This window comes from Gouania willdenowi, chromosome 5 (genome assembly GCF_900634775.1).
Source record: "Gouania willdenowi chromosome 5, fGouWil2.1, whole genome shotgun sequence".
In the NCBI taxonomy this organism is placed as follows: domain Eukaryota; kingdom Metazoa; phylum Chordata; class Actinopteri; order Blenniiformes; family Gobiesocidae; genus Gouania; species Gouania willdenowi.
The window spans coordinates 10,927,759-10,943,504 of NC_041048.1; the positions used below are offsets into that span (position 1 = coordinate 10,927,759).

A 15,746-nucleotide genomic window follows, 5' to 3' on the forward strand; every position below is an offset into this window, starting at 1 on the left:
TTCATACATTCCTTAACTTTTGACACTTTGAAATTACGGAACTGCCCAACGGATGAAATAAAACCTGTAGCACCAACATAAACCAGTTTAAAAAGCTTTTTATGACATATATCATTAGTAAGTATAAGAAAGAAGAGCAAGAATTTTACCTCTGGACAGCAATAATATATAATATGTATATAATGGTATAACATATATTAATACTTAATAAACTACTGTATATATTGCCACACTAAATTTAATTGATTAAATTTGTGTCGTAGATATGAAATAGTATAATATTAATATTATATACATGTCATGCGCATGTCTGCATGTATATTTGTGTGCACCGGTATGTGTGTATACGTACATATATACTGTATGTTTGATGTGCATGTATAAACTGTATATATAAAATAGTGTAGTGTGTGTGATATTATCTAGTAGTGTCTAATTTTCTAGTATTGTGGCAAAATTACATTCATGTGGATCTTCATATAATCCCTTTTTCACGTGTCTTTGAATCTTCTGTTTTTCTCATCCTGTGCCGTACACTGACTGTTTTGCTCTTACCTGCTGATAAAGACTGAAACACAAGAACTTTGATCTCGACGTCGAAGCTTTGCCTAAACCTACATCCTTTCGGGTTGAAGAATTGGACAATCGAGTTTTGTTTGTTCTGTTTTTGATTTTCTGATGACCACCAAAATATACCTGTCCTTACAGCGTTCTAAAAACTAAATGATTGCATTTTTTTCCACATTAGTGAAAGTTGTAGTCCATTGGGTAGAAAAATAGTTTAATTATTCATAAATTGTATTCCTCTTCAGAGTAAACACAGCTTATTGTGACATTTGCATACCACTAGTTTCCTGATTCCAGTGTGTACAGATCACTTAATATCCTAACAACCGTTTTATGGAAAAAAAAATAAATAATGGGACTGATGTTATTGTGAAAAGAAAACTTACCTTCAAGAAACTGATCCAAGGCATGATTAGTGTAACACACAACCAGCATCGGTCTTGTTTTAGGATTATCGCTCCAAAGATTACTGTTCATCAAAAGAGCTTGAGCAATCTTCAGTCCAACATAGGTTTTTCCTTTAGAAAATAAAATTATAATTATTATTATTATTATTGTTATTATAATAATAGGGCATTTTGGATTCTGTTATTCTCAGGGTTGGGGTCAATTAGAATTCGAATTGCGTAATTAATCATTAATTACAATTATGGCATAAATGTAATTGTAATTTTACAAATCAGTTGCTGTCTTAATCGTAAATAAATTGTAATTGTCTTCAGATAATTGACTTTGTAATTGTAATTACCATGAAAATTCTTTAAAAATTGTCAATTATAATTCAATGCAAAACTGGGGAACTAAGTTACAATTCTATGGACAGTTCTACACATGCAGTTAATTATTAAAATAGGTTTCATATCAAACTTTCCCACATTTTAATATTTAAAAAAATAAATCAAATCGAGGGCTATACTGACAAAAAAAAGGCTCAGACACCCACACCAAAAATATTAAAACCATTCATTGATTAAGAACCCTAACAAGGTAGCCAAAAGATGAGAAAGAAATCAATTTTTTTTTTTTCTATTTGTTTTTAGTGTATTTTACAGCTGATACAGGACCTGTTATCATAAGAGATGCTAACAGAAAGCTAACACAAGAGGAAGGTTAACTTTCAGTAGGTTATTTGCGCTTTGAGTTCACACTTGTTGTATGAAAGTCGCTTTCTTATAAATAAAAATTGATTGATTGATTGATTTCAGGCTCACTAATTGTGATTAACTGTAAATGAACTTTAATAATCAAGAACATAATTGTAATTGACTTTCTGAGGATAAAAAAAAAATTGTAATTGGAAAAAATGCTGGTCATCTTAATCGTAATTGAATTGTAATTGAACATGGGTAATTGAAAACGTAATTGTAACTGAAAAATGTAATTGACCCCAACCCTGGTTCCTGTGTTGATATTTTTTTTTCTTACCTGTGCCTGGTGGCCCTTGTATGATGGCCAACTCGTTAGTGAGTGCCAGCTGAAAAGCCTTCATCTGAGACTCATCGAGTCCCAGCTTGTCCATTGCTGGCCACGCTCCTTGGATCAGGCAGTCAAAGGGCTTCATGGTTAGCTTGGAGTCACGATGAGCAACAGATGACAGATCATACTTAGAGTCCCTCTGCAGATAAGCTGGGGGCTCCACTTTTTCGCTGCATTCTACAATGTACCTGCAAAACAATGTGTAAAATGTTAAACAAGAAGACATAATCATCAACATCCCCCGCCTGATTGGTTGTCATTATAACTCACAACCTTTTCCTAAATGTCCTAAATCTAAGAACATAGATGTATACATAAGAACATATTATCACATCAGAATATAAAATTACAAACTATCATAAACAGTTTCTAAGAAAAGCTGTCCCCTTTGAAGATACCTCAAACAGAGTAAAAAAAAATGGCACAAGGGCAATAACTCCGGAAAAAATAATTGCGTACTTCTAATTTTCTAACTCCATCAAAGTATTGATATATTGAAGCCACACACCAAATTTGGTTATCGTATCTTAAACGGTTTCTGAAAAAGCTGCCTCCTTTGAAGATGCCTCGAAGTGAGTAAAAAGGAACAGAAAAAGTGCAATAACTCTGGAAAAATTAATTGCGCGCCTCTCATTTTCAAACTCCATCAAGGCCTGGATACCCTGAAGCCACGCACCAAATTTGGTTATCCTATCTTAAACAGTTTCTGAGAAAAGCTGTGGTGTCATGACTTATCTATCATGGCATCGTACAATGGTGCAATTGCCTTTGATATCCATTTTGCAATATTTTTTAAATAACGATGTATTCGCTATGAAATACAACATTAAACAACAACTAACGAAGTGTTACCGTGTTTAATTACATGATTATAGGATTACAGTTTCAATTAGCAGAAACTTTTATCCAAAGCAATGTACAGCACAAGGTGTTAGGGTTAAGGGACTTGCTTAACGTCCCATAGTAATAGCAAAGGTTGGATTTTAAACATTAAAATATTTCCAAAATGTTTCAAAACAGTAATATTATTACATCACTTTTCAAGACTAAAAAAATCCTTTTTTCAAATTCTATAAGTTTTCCAGGAATTTCATGACCATGGGGACCCTGGTACTAAGCTGTTGAATTTAATGTGAATTTTGAATTAAATTTGTACATAAAAAATAGAGTTGAAACTTCTTTGTGACACACAGATAGATATTCATACTTCTCAAAGGGCAAGTCGTTGTCTTCCTGCTCCTGTAAACCCTCCAGAACATAACGATAGGCTTCAAAGTAGGCAGTCGTCTCAATCATCAGGAATTTCTTCTTCCCCTATAAGATATGAAATATGTATTTCTTCACATTTCTTTAAGACACAAACAAGCTCATTACAGTGAATCAATTTCTCATGTTACATGTAACGCTGTATAACCTGAAATAGGGATGCACTAATTCATTATAACTTTTGACCTTTAATCCGTTGTTAGAGTATAGTTGTATAAGTAGTCATATAAGTAGTCTAATTGCATTACATATGGTAGTATGCTGGCAAAAAGGGATAATGAATCAAACATTATAGGCACATTTGGGATGTTGAAAATCATGGAAATCAAAGGTTGCAGTAGCTCAATTCATTTTCCATGTTAGTAAAGTACAGCTGCTATGTGCTGTATGACCATAATAGCAGCAGTGCTGAATTCTTCCTAATTTTTGTTAAACATGGGGTTGAATGATGAGGGTTTTTTCACTCCGTTAACTTTTTGTGGTTACAGCTTGAGGTGGGCTATATGGGGGGAAAAAAAAAAAATCATATCACAATTTTTTCTTTGTAAAATAATTTTTTTATTCAGATCATTTAGAATATTTAAAAGTACGAACCAATTCACCTATTTAAAATCATCGCCCTAAAGTGAAAAAAGGGATAAAAGATCATCTAAGTCAGGATACTTTTAAAGCAGTTTTTAAAATGTATGTAAGCAATTTTTAAAACTGGTTCCAAGTATAATTAACATCAAACAAAAAGGCTGACAAGTTATTTTTGTCACATACACTCTTTTTTACTTTGTTAAACTAAAGTGGTGTAGAATAAGCAACACTTGCTACATAACAAGCTAGCAGATCAGTCTAGTGATTTCCATTTGTTTTTGAGATAACACACTCATATTAATAAAATCCAACTTAAAGCAGTCTTTTCAACACCTCATTTCCCACAGTTTAGACAATCATCTCATTTAGAAGATAAAACGTTACTGCTTTGGTTATATTAGGCCTGGGTGATATGGACCAATAATCATATCTCTGTCTCTGGTCTTCGGAAAGAAAGGACGTGTGTTCACTCGCTCCGATAACACAACCATGGAAGATTAACAGCTTACAGCTGCAGCTGGACAGCCTGAGAAATAAAACTTGGGCCCAAGACGAAAAGAAAAATGTTTAAAAAACCGCCTGCAGGCCCTACGGAACCTGATCCGGGGTTGGAAGAGGTCAAGGAGATGATACGAAACCTCAAAGACGATCTATCGTCTATCAAAGACGATCTATCTGCACGGATCACAGCCGAGATAAAGTCGTTGGAAAAGACGCTGGAAAAGTCACTGGAAACCCTTCAAAGTGAAGCAAAGGTACTGAAAGAAGAGAATGAAAGAAATGCTGAAGAGATAAAACTACTAAACACGAGGGTTGAAGAGTTGGAACAAAAGGAAAGAGAGAAAGATGTCATCATCACAGGCTTAAAGATAAAACCCAGGAGTTACGCAAGTGACGAAGAAACAAAATCGTTTGAACAACAGGCCATTGACTCCATTACTTGGAGTCGAAGGACATTGTCCTGAACCCTGACAACATCAACTCCTGCCATCTCCTGCCAAAGAGAAATGATAACAGAGCTGTAAAAATCACTTTCACGAAGGTGAAATTCAAAGGACAATTACTGAAGCAAGGCAGAAAACTGAAGGAAACAAAGGTTTTTATTAATGAAAACCTGACTAATAAAAATGCAAGCATTGCATGGAAGGCACGCTAAATAAAAAAAGGAGGATAGATTCTAAAAACGTGGACGAAAAACTGCAGGATTTATATCACACCACTGGGAGAAGAGAACGGAAAACCAATATTCATCAAAACGATGGAAGACTTGGGAAAATACGAAGGATCCACCTAAACGACAACATTACTGATGGTAATCACGGACATGGACCCAAATCTATATAAACACTGGAAACATTGGCACTGAATTCAATGTGGAAACCAAGAGTAAAAAAGGTCTGTCATTTATTAATTTCAGTTGCTAGGTGGTGGGGTGATTAAGGATTACATTACTAACCTTGCTTATGAACTAAGATATACTAATGTGTTTGTACAAGAAATGGTTAAATATAACAGTGGCAAATACAACACTGCCAATAGAACTAACAACAACATTGAGGTAGAGACAAAACAAGTTGCAAACTTGTGTGTCCAAAAGAGACATGGAGTGGTGACGTCATGGATGAAAAGGGAAAAACTTCAAAAAAAAGATTAACTTTTCCTGAACAGGAGGAATGCAAACAACGTCTGACAGGGAACAAGGCCAACACAAACAACGATAGAGAGGAGGAGGAATAAAAAAAAAAAAGACAACACTGATGAGAATAAATCCTACACAAAAAAGGACTGTTCAGAACAACCTAAGAATGTTTGACCAGAGAGACATGTAAACCAATGTAAATTTTTGATGTACAAAACAGGGGACGGGACCCAGATAAGCAAAATGCTTCTCTCGTCTCCTTTTTCGGCGTGTAAAAAAAAAAAAAAAAAAAAAAAAATGTAAACAAAGTGAATGTAACCATGTCGGAAATAAACTGAATAAATAAATAAATAAAAATAAATATCTCTATATTTTTCCTCAAAATGGTGAGTAAATGGTGTGATTTGCCAGAGAAAAACCCTTTGGATGTGCTGTGTATGGGCCACAGACATATGGCACAGACACGGCACTACAAGGGACAACATGCACTACCTACGGTTCTACGATATCCGTTATTAGGCAGATCGTCATCATGTTTTTTAACCTGCACGATCTAATATCTTCATATCACACACCCTTAGTTACAGCCATCACACACTGAGGTACAACTCAATGGTTCCTGTTCTAGTACCTAATGTCCTCCATTGCCTTTTTAAAAATTGACATCAAAAAGTGGTTCTCATATTTCCATGGATACGGTTGATGATAACAGAGTGGAAAGGAAAAGCGCTGAAAATCGTCAATCGAACCTACATTACAAAAAAACTTAGGAAGCCAGGATTTTGTCTGCTTTATTTAGCAATACACACTTGATATTTCAGTGGGTAAAATGTTTCCTGGAAACAATATGTTAAAAAGTATTGGACCCGGACATGTTTTTTCTGCATTTGTGTCCCCAATGAAAATTTTGCCCTTATAAAGAAAACGTGTTTTGTTTAGGTTTTTATCAAACTTAGTATTTTGTTGTTGGCTGTTTTATCATTTTAACCCTCTAATAATGTTTCTTCTACTTTTACTTAAATAGGTGAGTTTCTACTAAATAACAGACGTTATTAGTATTATTAGTCGAAACATTTTCACTTTGGAATAACGAGAATCCACAGATATGTTGCCAGATCAGATACTGTATATTATATGATTGTTGCTTAAAAGAATAATTTGAATAGACCATCCATGTTTCTTATTCATTATTGGAAGAACCTTCCCACCTGAATTGTGGCCAACTTAGCCCTGCTTTCCTCTGTAAAGGTAACCTGGACTCGTCCTTCTTTCAGCTCTTTTGGTTCTCGATCCGACACTGTGGCATACAAGAAGCTTTCAAAGTTATCACACGACAAACAGAGCAGGGAACCGTAGATCAGCCGCTTTGAGTTCTCCCAGCGAACAAACTGTGGGAAAATACAGAAAAACACATGCAGGTCATGTTTTATAATGTTTGCTTCAGTGTCAAAATGAAAATGAAAGAACAAAGAATAAAAAAAGACAAAAGTATCTAGTGTCTAACCTGAAGTGGCTTAATGTCAAACTGCACGATGTAAGCCAGGCCAGTGTTTGTGCACTTTGGAGTAATCAGTTCTGTATCAAAGTAGACTCGGATATCATCAAAGCGCTTCATTTTGAGTGGTTTATCAGCTCCCCCAATGTCAGCTTGGACCTTGAGCAGTTGCTGGATCCCTTCACGAAGTGGACGTACAAAATCCTCCCTGAGCAGTCGGAAGTGCGTGTCCAGGTAGATGTGGGTGCTGGAGTAGCGCTCGGTGGTGAGGTTGGGTCGAAGGAATGGCCTCTCGTCTTGGTGGAATTCCTCAGGAGTCGGATAGATTGGTATTGTTCTAAAGTTCTGCTGCTCTTCCTCATCTGTGGTGAAGGCAGTGCTCATTATTTTAATCAACATAGAGCCACTTGGGGCCCATCAATAAAGTCAATAAAATGATGGTCCACTGTTATATGAATTTGTGATAACCACATTTATTAATTTATCTGAATAATATCCACTGTTATTCAGGAAGTTTATTATTATTTGTGCCATTGTATGTTATCTTAAAGATGTAAATCCTTGTTTTCATTAGAAATAAAATGGGTGAAGTGGCATTTTAAAAACCACAGAAATTGGTTCAAAGTTGGAAATTAGAGTGGCTAAAAACAGACAGAAAAAGTGTTGAAAAGGGTTCAAAGTCTCAATATTGGCTTAAAAGTGGAAGAGGTTGGAGTAATATAATTTAAAAAGTAGGAACAATTACTTTAAACTGGCAAACAATGGGCATGACAAATCGTGAATGTGGTTAATGTGGCGAAATAAGCATGAAATATAGTGAAGAGGTTAAAAGTGTCAACAATGGGTCAACATATGCAACATTTGGTGGAAAAAAGTGGTGGAAAGAGGTTAAAAGTGTCAAAAATGTTTTGAAAGTGGGAAAAATGAGCAGAAAAGGCATTGAAATTTCATGGAGAAATGGCAAAAATGGGAATAATGTAGCAAAAATGCATTATAAGGAGCAAAAATATGTAAGAAAAAGTGATGAAAATCGGTTAAAATATGGCAAGTGGCAGAAAAAGGGTAAAAATAAGCAAAAATCGGCTTCAATTGTTCAAAAAACAATCCTAGTTTCTTGAAGGCATCTGGCGACACCCTCCCAGTGTCTTGCGACCCCAAATGAGGTCCTGACCCCAAGGTTGAGAACCCACGCTTTAGTCGACTAAAAGTTGACTACAACTGAAATAGTAAATACATTTTTATTAAAACGAAGTGGCATTTTGTTAACAAAAAAAACTATGACAAAAATCTAATTATAATAATATAACATCATCATAATAATGTCAAAACTAACAGTGTTTGAATGTAAGTGATTGAAATCAGGAGCTGTAATCGTATCATTGCACATTGTGCCGTTCATCACCTGGGTTATCACCAGCAGCAGGTAGGAGTGCGTACGTGTCCCTGTCTGAGCGCAGTGTGCCTTCCCAGCTTCGCTGCTGCAGGTGTCCGATCAAAGCCTGAAGTCTTCCCACCGTTTCCTCCAACTCATGCTTTAGGTCCACACCTGATGCTCTCAGGCGATTAATAGTAGCTTGAAGCAGAGTCAGAAGCACGCCCACTGCCTCCAGAGAGCTAGCAGGGTACATGTTGAGCACCTGAAATCATTTCAATAGGACAATAACTAAGTATGGTTAATCTTCAAGTTATGTATTTAAAATATTTGTGCTGTGCGATATTGAGAAAATTTGATATCACAATATAGATAGATTTATATCTTGATATAGCATTTCTTCTGTAAAATTACATGAAATGAATGGACATTGCTATTCAATATATTATATACACAATTATACAATATCCTGCATATCATATATTTTATATATATATAAAAATTAAGTACGTAATGGTAAATGTACAAAAATGGTCAAAGGGGATACATGAATAGAAAATGAAAATTGGAAACTAGAATATAAATCAACCAGCAGTCAGGAGCCACCATGCATTGCCACAAATTACATATTAGCCGACCTCATCAAAAAATCCTAATATGACGAGAACTATGTTGGTTTACTAATTTACATTCTTACAGATTATTATTCTTTTTTATTATTATTATTATCCCTCAACAGAATAGGTACACATAGACACATGTCACTGTAGGGCTACAATGCATATGACTTATATGACATCAGTGGTTTACAATCCTTTTTGGGTCGTGGCCCTATTTCAGTATCACACATTTTTGGCGTCTCCAGAGGCTTTTTCTTTCTTTCTAGATTTAGCTTTATATAGTGTTTGTAGTTGCCAGGATTGGTGCACAAAGATGTGCCAGCTCAGATAATTTTAGAATGCATTTTATTTGAACTAGATTCATATTTTAAAAAGTGTAGAATACAGTTATTTAACATTGTTTTGTGTGTGGCATTATACATTTAGAAATATTTAAAACATTTAAAAAAAATAAATAAATACATTTTTAATCAGTATTTTTTTATTATTATAAATTACTAGACATTTCAGCGGACCGCATTTGAATTCCAGTCGACCCCACATAGGGTCATGACCCCAAAGGTGAAAAACACTGCATTACATTATTATGTTGTATAAGTGTGCAGTAGTAGGGGGGACATGGCTTCAGGTTAAATGTCTGAAGTTTGGGAACCACTGCAATAGAGGGTTATATAGTAAGGTAGACATTTTTATATCGCACAGCATTACTTTGATCTGTTGTTGTCATTTGTTGTTGTTGTTTGGTTTTTTTTTTACCTCTGAGATAATATCCAGGATGTTTTCCAGGTGTTGTGGATAAAGTGCTCTACGAGCTGGGTCAAAGTCGACGCCCATGCCGCCAAGACAGTGAGGCAAAATGTTGCAGAAAAAGCCTGAATCCTTCACAACTCCAGCTAGGCGCTGCAATATGCTTCTATCTGACCGTGATTTAAGAGCTTTACTCAAAACCAGGCAGAGGAGCTCGATAAGATCCTTTCTCATTGCGGTCTCAGCCAGGACAGTTTTGAGGGCTGGGTGTGAGGACAGTGTAATAGCTACTACAGACGGCTCTTCTTCAGAGAGATTTTCCAGAGTTTTAAAACCCAGCCCGTGTCCATGGTGTGGTCCATTCGCTGTGCCTGGACTTTCCCGAGTCGTCCTAACTCCAACTTCTGGGTTCTTCCGTCTGGCTCCTTGTCTTTCAGCCTCTGCATTTCCCCTCACACCAGATCTCTCACGATCCCCCCCTCTACCTCTCCCCATTACAGCGTTAAATCCCCTTCCACCTCTGTCTGTACTTCTTCCTCTTCCTGCTGGGGAGCGCACCCCCCTCCCTCCTCCACGGAGATTTTCAGGAGTTATAAAACCCAACCCGTGTCCATGATGTGGTCCTTTCGCTCTGCCTGGTCTTTCCAGTAGCGTCCTAACTCCAATTTCTGGGTTCTTCCATCTGGCTCCTTGTCTTTCAGCCTCTGCATTTCCCCTCACACCAGATCTCTCACGATCCCCCCCTCTACCTCTCCCATTTACACCTTCATGTCCCCATACACCTCTTTCTCTACTTCTTCCTCTTCCTGCAGGGACACTCCCCGCTCTGCCTCTGTCTCCCCAATGATGTATCCTTTTGCCCAATTTTTCATCTGCATCTTCACCTTGAGGAACAGATTTTCTTCCATCATGGAAGCTTCGTCTTTCCATGGCCCTTTATGGGCCTTTAGGAAGCAGCTGTTGAGAAAAAACATGTTGAGCAATGTGATTTTAATAATGCAGGATGTAAATAAAAACAGATGCACAATAAGATTAAGATACACAAATGTTTAAGGGGTTTGTGACAGCCACAGCCATACATTGAAGTTAAACTAGTGCACATTTATCATATTGTTTATTTGTATTTCAAATAATGTAACGTATGTTAAGTCTGATTTTATCTTTGAGTTACCTGTGGAATGTCTCCCTGGTCTGGCAAAAGATAGCAGAGAAGGCAGAGCTGACAGGCCCACGCCCATAGGACCAGACCAAGCTCATTGACCTCATGGGGGAATTGGGAGTTCTTTATGTTAGATTTCAGTTACTGTCTATTATGTTCTCTCGTGTGTGTGTGTGTTTGATGGGCTGATCACATAGAGCCTGTACTACAAAGCTAAATTTGCTCTTATTGTGCTAACTTCCGGGATTTAATCAGAGTGTGCTATACTATGAAGCTGGCTAACATCTTACGGGGCTAAATCACCATGGTAACTTAGGCTGAGAGACTAACCTGGTTTTGTTCTGGCTAGAATCTGAGCGAGTACTAAAGTCCCGCCTCCTGACCAATCAGTTCTCTTGGAAAACAACCTGTCCAATAAAAAAAGGATAATTCTGTGAACACGTCGCTGTGTGGATCTGATGTGGCGCTGACAGGAGAGACAACATTTATCCTTTCATTTACTGATGACATCCTATAGGAAACATAGATGTTTATCTGATGGACTGATGACAGACCAAAGTCTCAGGTATATATTTTGTATTCCTGTCATTTTCATATCTTGTGTCAGTGCAGAGTTATGAGCAATCAAATAGTGTGAACATGTGACATGTTGCCCCACAATCGGGTAAGTTGTCTCACTATATTGATTGAAATGATAATACTTTATTAATCCCCGAGGGGAAATTCAGTTTCAGTTACATCCCAACCAAGAAACATGAAAGACAATAACACATGGGGAACCGGTACGGGAGTACTGGGGAACAGCCAGCAAGAGCAGCGCTCAGTTTCTTAGATGAAAAATATGAAACAATGGGTAAAAAGAAGAGATAAAAAAAAGGCAAAAACCAAACTAGGCCCTCGTAGAGAGGGGCGGAGTTTGGGATCATGAAAAAACTCTTCCGCAAACATTGCAACGTAAACACAAGACAAATGAGCAGCAAGCAGGGAAAATGAGGGAGATGGAAAAACAGTGTCCGTCTCCTCCGAGAGCAAATAGGAAAAAAAATAATAAAATATGTAGTAAGACGTCACACTGGATTTAGCAACTAATAAAATATGGACAAAATTGTTTGTTGGTCTTTTTTCACTTGAAAGTGAACATTGATGTCAGGCACAGAAAATGTTTATCATTTAGCTTGAAAAAGTAATTAACATAAAACATTATGCAACATGCACTGGATTAAAGTCCTTAGTAACTGCTGTCACGCAGGCTATGGCTCTCAGCCTCAAATGCTTGTTTTACCTTTCTTAAGATCAGAATTCCAGATTGAATTGAATTTAAAAAAAAAAAAAAAAAAAGCATTGGTTCACATGTGACAATTAACCCCAAAATGACTGAGACATGTTGCCCCAAACTGCCATGTTTGCTAACGCTAGCTCTAGTTTAAAGTGAACTTAAAACAAAACAATGACTTAGGTATGACAGAAGGCCTTAATCACTCCACTAGCAAGTCCACGTGTCACTGTTAGGATTATTATCCAAAAGAAGCTTATTTTGAAATAAATAAAGATATTTTTTACTTTGGGTTGTGCAAAATGGTTAATTGGTGTTCATCTCACCTCACAATGTTCCCAGACAGGACATGACACGTGACCATGTAAAGGAAGAAAACTAGTATTCTACTCTTCAGTTGCGCCCTCTGGTGGACAAGATAATTGCAACATGACAACTTACTGTACCTGTGTGACAACAAGCCCTTGTCTGTTAGTTGTGTTAAAACTGTCAAGTTTCTTTTTCGGGGAAAATAAAACCCACATTTTTTTTAACTTCAAACCTGTTTCCTGTTCCTTGGCTGCTTGGTCGACAACAGGGTTATTACGATTCTTAATGTGACCTGTTTCTAAGCAAAACAGTGGAACCAAAAACACATCAAAGATCTTATTTATTTTTATTTATTTAACCAGGAAAAAAATCCCATTGAGAATAAAAACCTCTTTTTCAAGGGAGTCCTGGCCAAGAGGCAGCAAAGTTACAACACTGAACAGAAATACATTTACATTACATTAAAATGACAGGATAACATAAGAATCAAATAAAACAATTACAGACAACTGAGGCAGTCTCAAATTCTCTCAGTTTCATTTTAAAAGCATTCAAGGATAAAAATTCAGTCAACTTCCAGTCTCTTTGCATCTTAACATACAATATATATTTGCCCTAGGGGTGTTGAAAAAAAAAATTGATTCTGTGATGTATCGCGATGTTACGTTGCGCGATTCTTGGATCGATTCAAAATGCATCCATATGGATTTTTTTATTTTTATTTTATATAATCTATTTTTTTAATAATTTATCATTGTAACTGCACAAAGAAGTGTGCTAAAACCTGAGCATGTTGACCAGCTTGTGTTTTTTCAATAAAATCTAAAAAGAAAGTACTAACTTTCTGCATTTATTTGTTGTTCTAGGCATATACCTCAGTTAAGTTGCACTATAGTCATGCTGGTTTAAAAGCCACAGGCAGATTGTATGTTATTTTTTTTTTATTATTTTAAGTTGTTGGCACATGGCATGTTAAAGCTAATGTTCTGAGTGTAAAATATGCCAATAAAATATATTTCATACAGAATGTTCTCATGAAGGTGTACACATTTACAGATTAGTTGTTTTCTTAAGTCAAACATTTAAAAAAAAAATCGCAATAATCGCCTTATACTTTAATATCGGGATATATTGTATCGTATTGTGACATATGTATCGGGATACGACTAGTATCGCCAGATGCCAGGCAATACACACCCCTAATTTGCCTCATGTAATACATGTAAAATAAAAGAAGACAAAAATAACAATCCTATTTGTAGAACACATTTTTAAGATCATGTGATTTTTTTTTTTTTTTTTTTTGGTCTGATTTCTTTTTGTTTTGTTTTTTTAAGTTTGTTTTTTAGTCTAGAATTATCTATTTTGCAGGGTCGGGGTGGGGTGGGGGGGATATAGTAACAGATAAAAATAATAATTAAAAAAAAAAAAAAAACAAGAAAATAAATAAATCCATTAAAATCCAGATTAAAAAAGAAAACATAATCATACGATTTAAAAAAAATAAATAAAAATTTAAAAAAAAAAGGAAAAAGTGTTCCACAATTGTGATTATTTCTTCTTCCTCTAACACCCCTGTTTTTGTATTTGTTTTTGTTTTTGTTTTTTCAGTGGCCCTAATCCTCTTCCGTACTTTTGGGTGTTGAATATGACTCGGCATACATTATTCAATGAAAAATAGGAAAATAAGTTATCAGCAAGGTTTTAATGTGTTTAAGGCCATGGAAATGCTATTACCAACAACAAAACCAATCATATAATAATTAATGAACAACAGAACTAAAAGAACTAAAAGAGCTACCTAAGTCCTATTGAAAATATAAGTATTTACAGTGAAAAGAGTGCCCCCTGCTGGAAAGCATTGACTAAGCACTTAACTTTCCTTTTCCTGGGAAATGACTCATGAATTTCCCTCCCCATGGTTTTGGTTCTACAAGAAACTAATCGATGACTCATGTTATGGAAACTCTTTCTCAAGTGAACAAAAGTATATATTGTGTATTTTATCATTTATGATGAGTTTGTTGCCAGGGTTTATTCAAAGCGTGTTAAATCCATCCATCCATTTTCTGACCCGCTTGCTCCTCTTATTCACGGTAGCGGCGTTAAATACAATAGAGCTAATAAATATTAAATGCTGAATAACTTCCCCACACATTTTTTTATAGCTTCAACAAATATTCTAGTTAAAGTGTTTGTTTTGGGTTTTTTTTTTTCTTTTTTCTTCTTTCTTTTTTTTTTTACACAGCTGTGAAAATGAACTATAATTATCTCTTTCAATTTGATTATTTATGTAGCCTTTTGGCTAGCTGCTGTCTTTGTTGTTGTTGTTGTTTTTTTTTTGGATTTTTTTTTTTTAACGATAAATGTATTGAGAATCACACACAAACCACTGAAATATTAACAAATAGTTTACCTACTGTTAAAGGCTCTTCTTGATGGATTCTCCACGTCGGGTTTGGATGAATGTAGTTCCGCGTTGATGTAAAGGTGCAGCTCAATGGAGAAGCTTTTAAAGAGCTCTGTTGATGGTTTCGCTTTCCTTTCCTCCAACGTCACACCCAGGCAACAGAACCGTTTTAATAATTTACACGTCCATACTTGTTACAACAGCAAGATACAAAGTCTCTCAGAGGTAATATAACAGTAAGAATAATTAGAAAACTAAGTATCACAAACAACACCCTAGTTACCGGAAGTGAAAGTTAAGTTTTTGGGCATATTCTTAATAATTCAGTAATTTAACTTGTACTTAAGAACGTTTTGAAAGAAGTAAAGTATTTTTGTTACATTTCTACACCCAACCGTTACTGAGTAAATTATTATTATTATTTATTTTTTTATTTTTTTATTTATTTATTTATTTATTTATTTATTTTATTTTTTATTTTTTTTAATTGGCACCTTTAACCAGGGGCTCCAAACACTGGGGTCAGGACCCCATTTGGGGTCGCAAGACACTGGGAGGGGGTCGCCAGATGCCTTCAAGAAACTATTAAGAACATTTTTTTTTAACAATTTGAGCCCTTTGCATTTTCTCCACATTTTTTCCACTTTCAAGACATTTTTGGCACTTATAAACCCTTTCCATCACTTTTCCCACCAAATTATGCATATGTTGATGCATTATTGTCACTTTTAACCTCTTTTCACCACATTTCATGCTTATTTTTTTTATTTATTTATTTTTTTTTTACAAATTTAACCACATTGACGATTTACCATGCCCATCATTTGCCAG

General features: G+C 35.7%; 1 protein-coding gene across 3 annotated transcripts in view; it reads right to left on the reverse strand.

Annotated features, from left to right (window-relative positions):
- Positions 1-15,186, reverse strand: part of znfx1 (zinc finger, NFX1-type containing 1) — a 30,872-nt gene extending 15,686 nt beyond the window's left edge. For 2 of the 3 annotated variants that reach the window (XM_028447548.1, XM_028447546.1), the window contains exons 1-8: positions 14,926-15,186; positions 9,774-10,721; positions 8,428-8,662; positions 7,035-7,387; positions 6,739-6,918; positions 3,251-3,357; positions 1,993-2,231; positions 954-1,085 (exon numbers count right to left, since the gene is read on the reverse strand). In XM_028447548.1, coding sequence (XP_028303349.1) covers positions 954-1,085; positions 1,993-2,231; positions 3,251-3,357; positions 6,739-6,918; positions 7,035-7,387; positions 8,428-8,662; positions 9,774-10,694 — 2,167 coding nt within the window. In that variant the 5' untranslated portion in view covers positions 10,695-10,721; positions 14,926-15,186. Of the gene's footprint in view, positions 1-953; positions 1,086-1,992; positions 2,232-3,250; positions 3,358-6,738; positions 6,919-7,034; positions 7,388-8,427; positions 8,663-9,773; positions 10,722-14,921 lie in introns of all 3 variants that reach the window. The other variant, XM_028447547.1, reaches the window with a different exon arrangement.
- Positions 15,187-15,746: the final 560 nt, after the last annotated feature.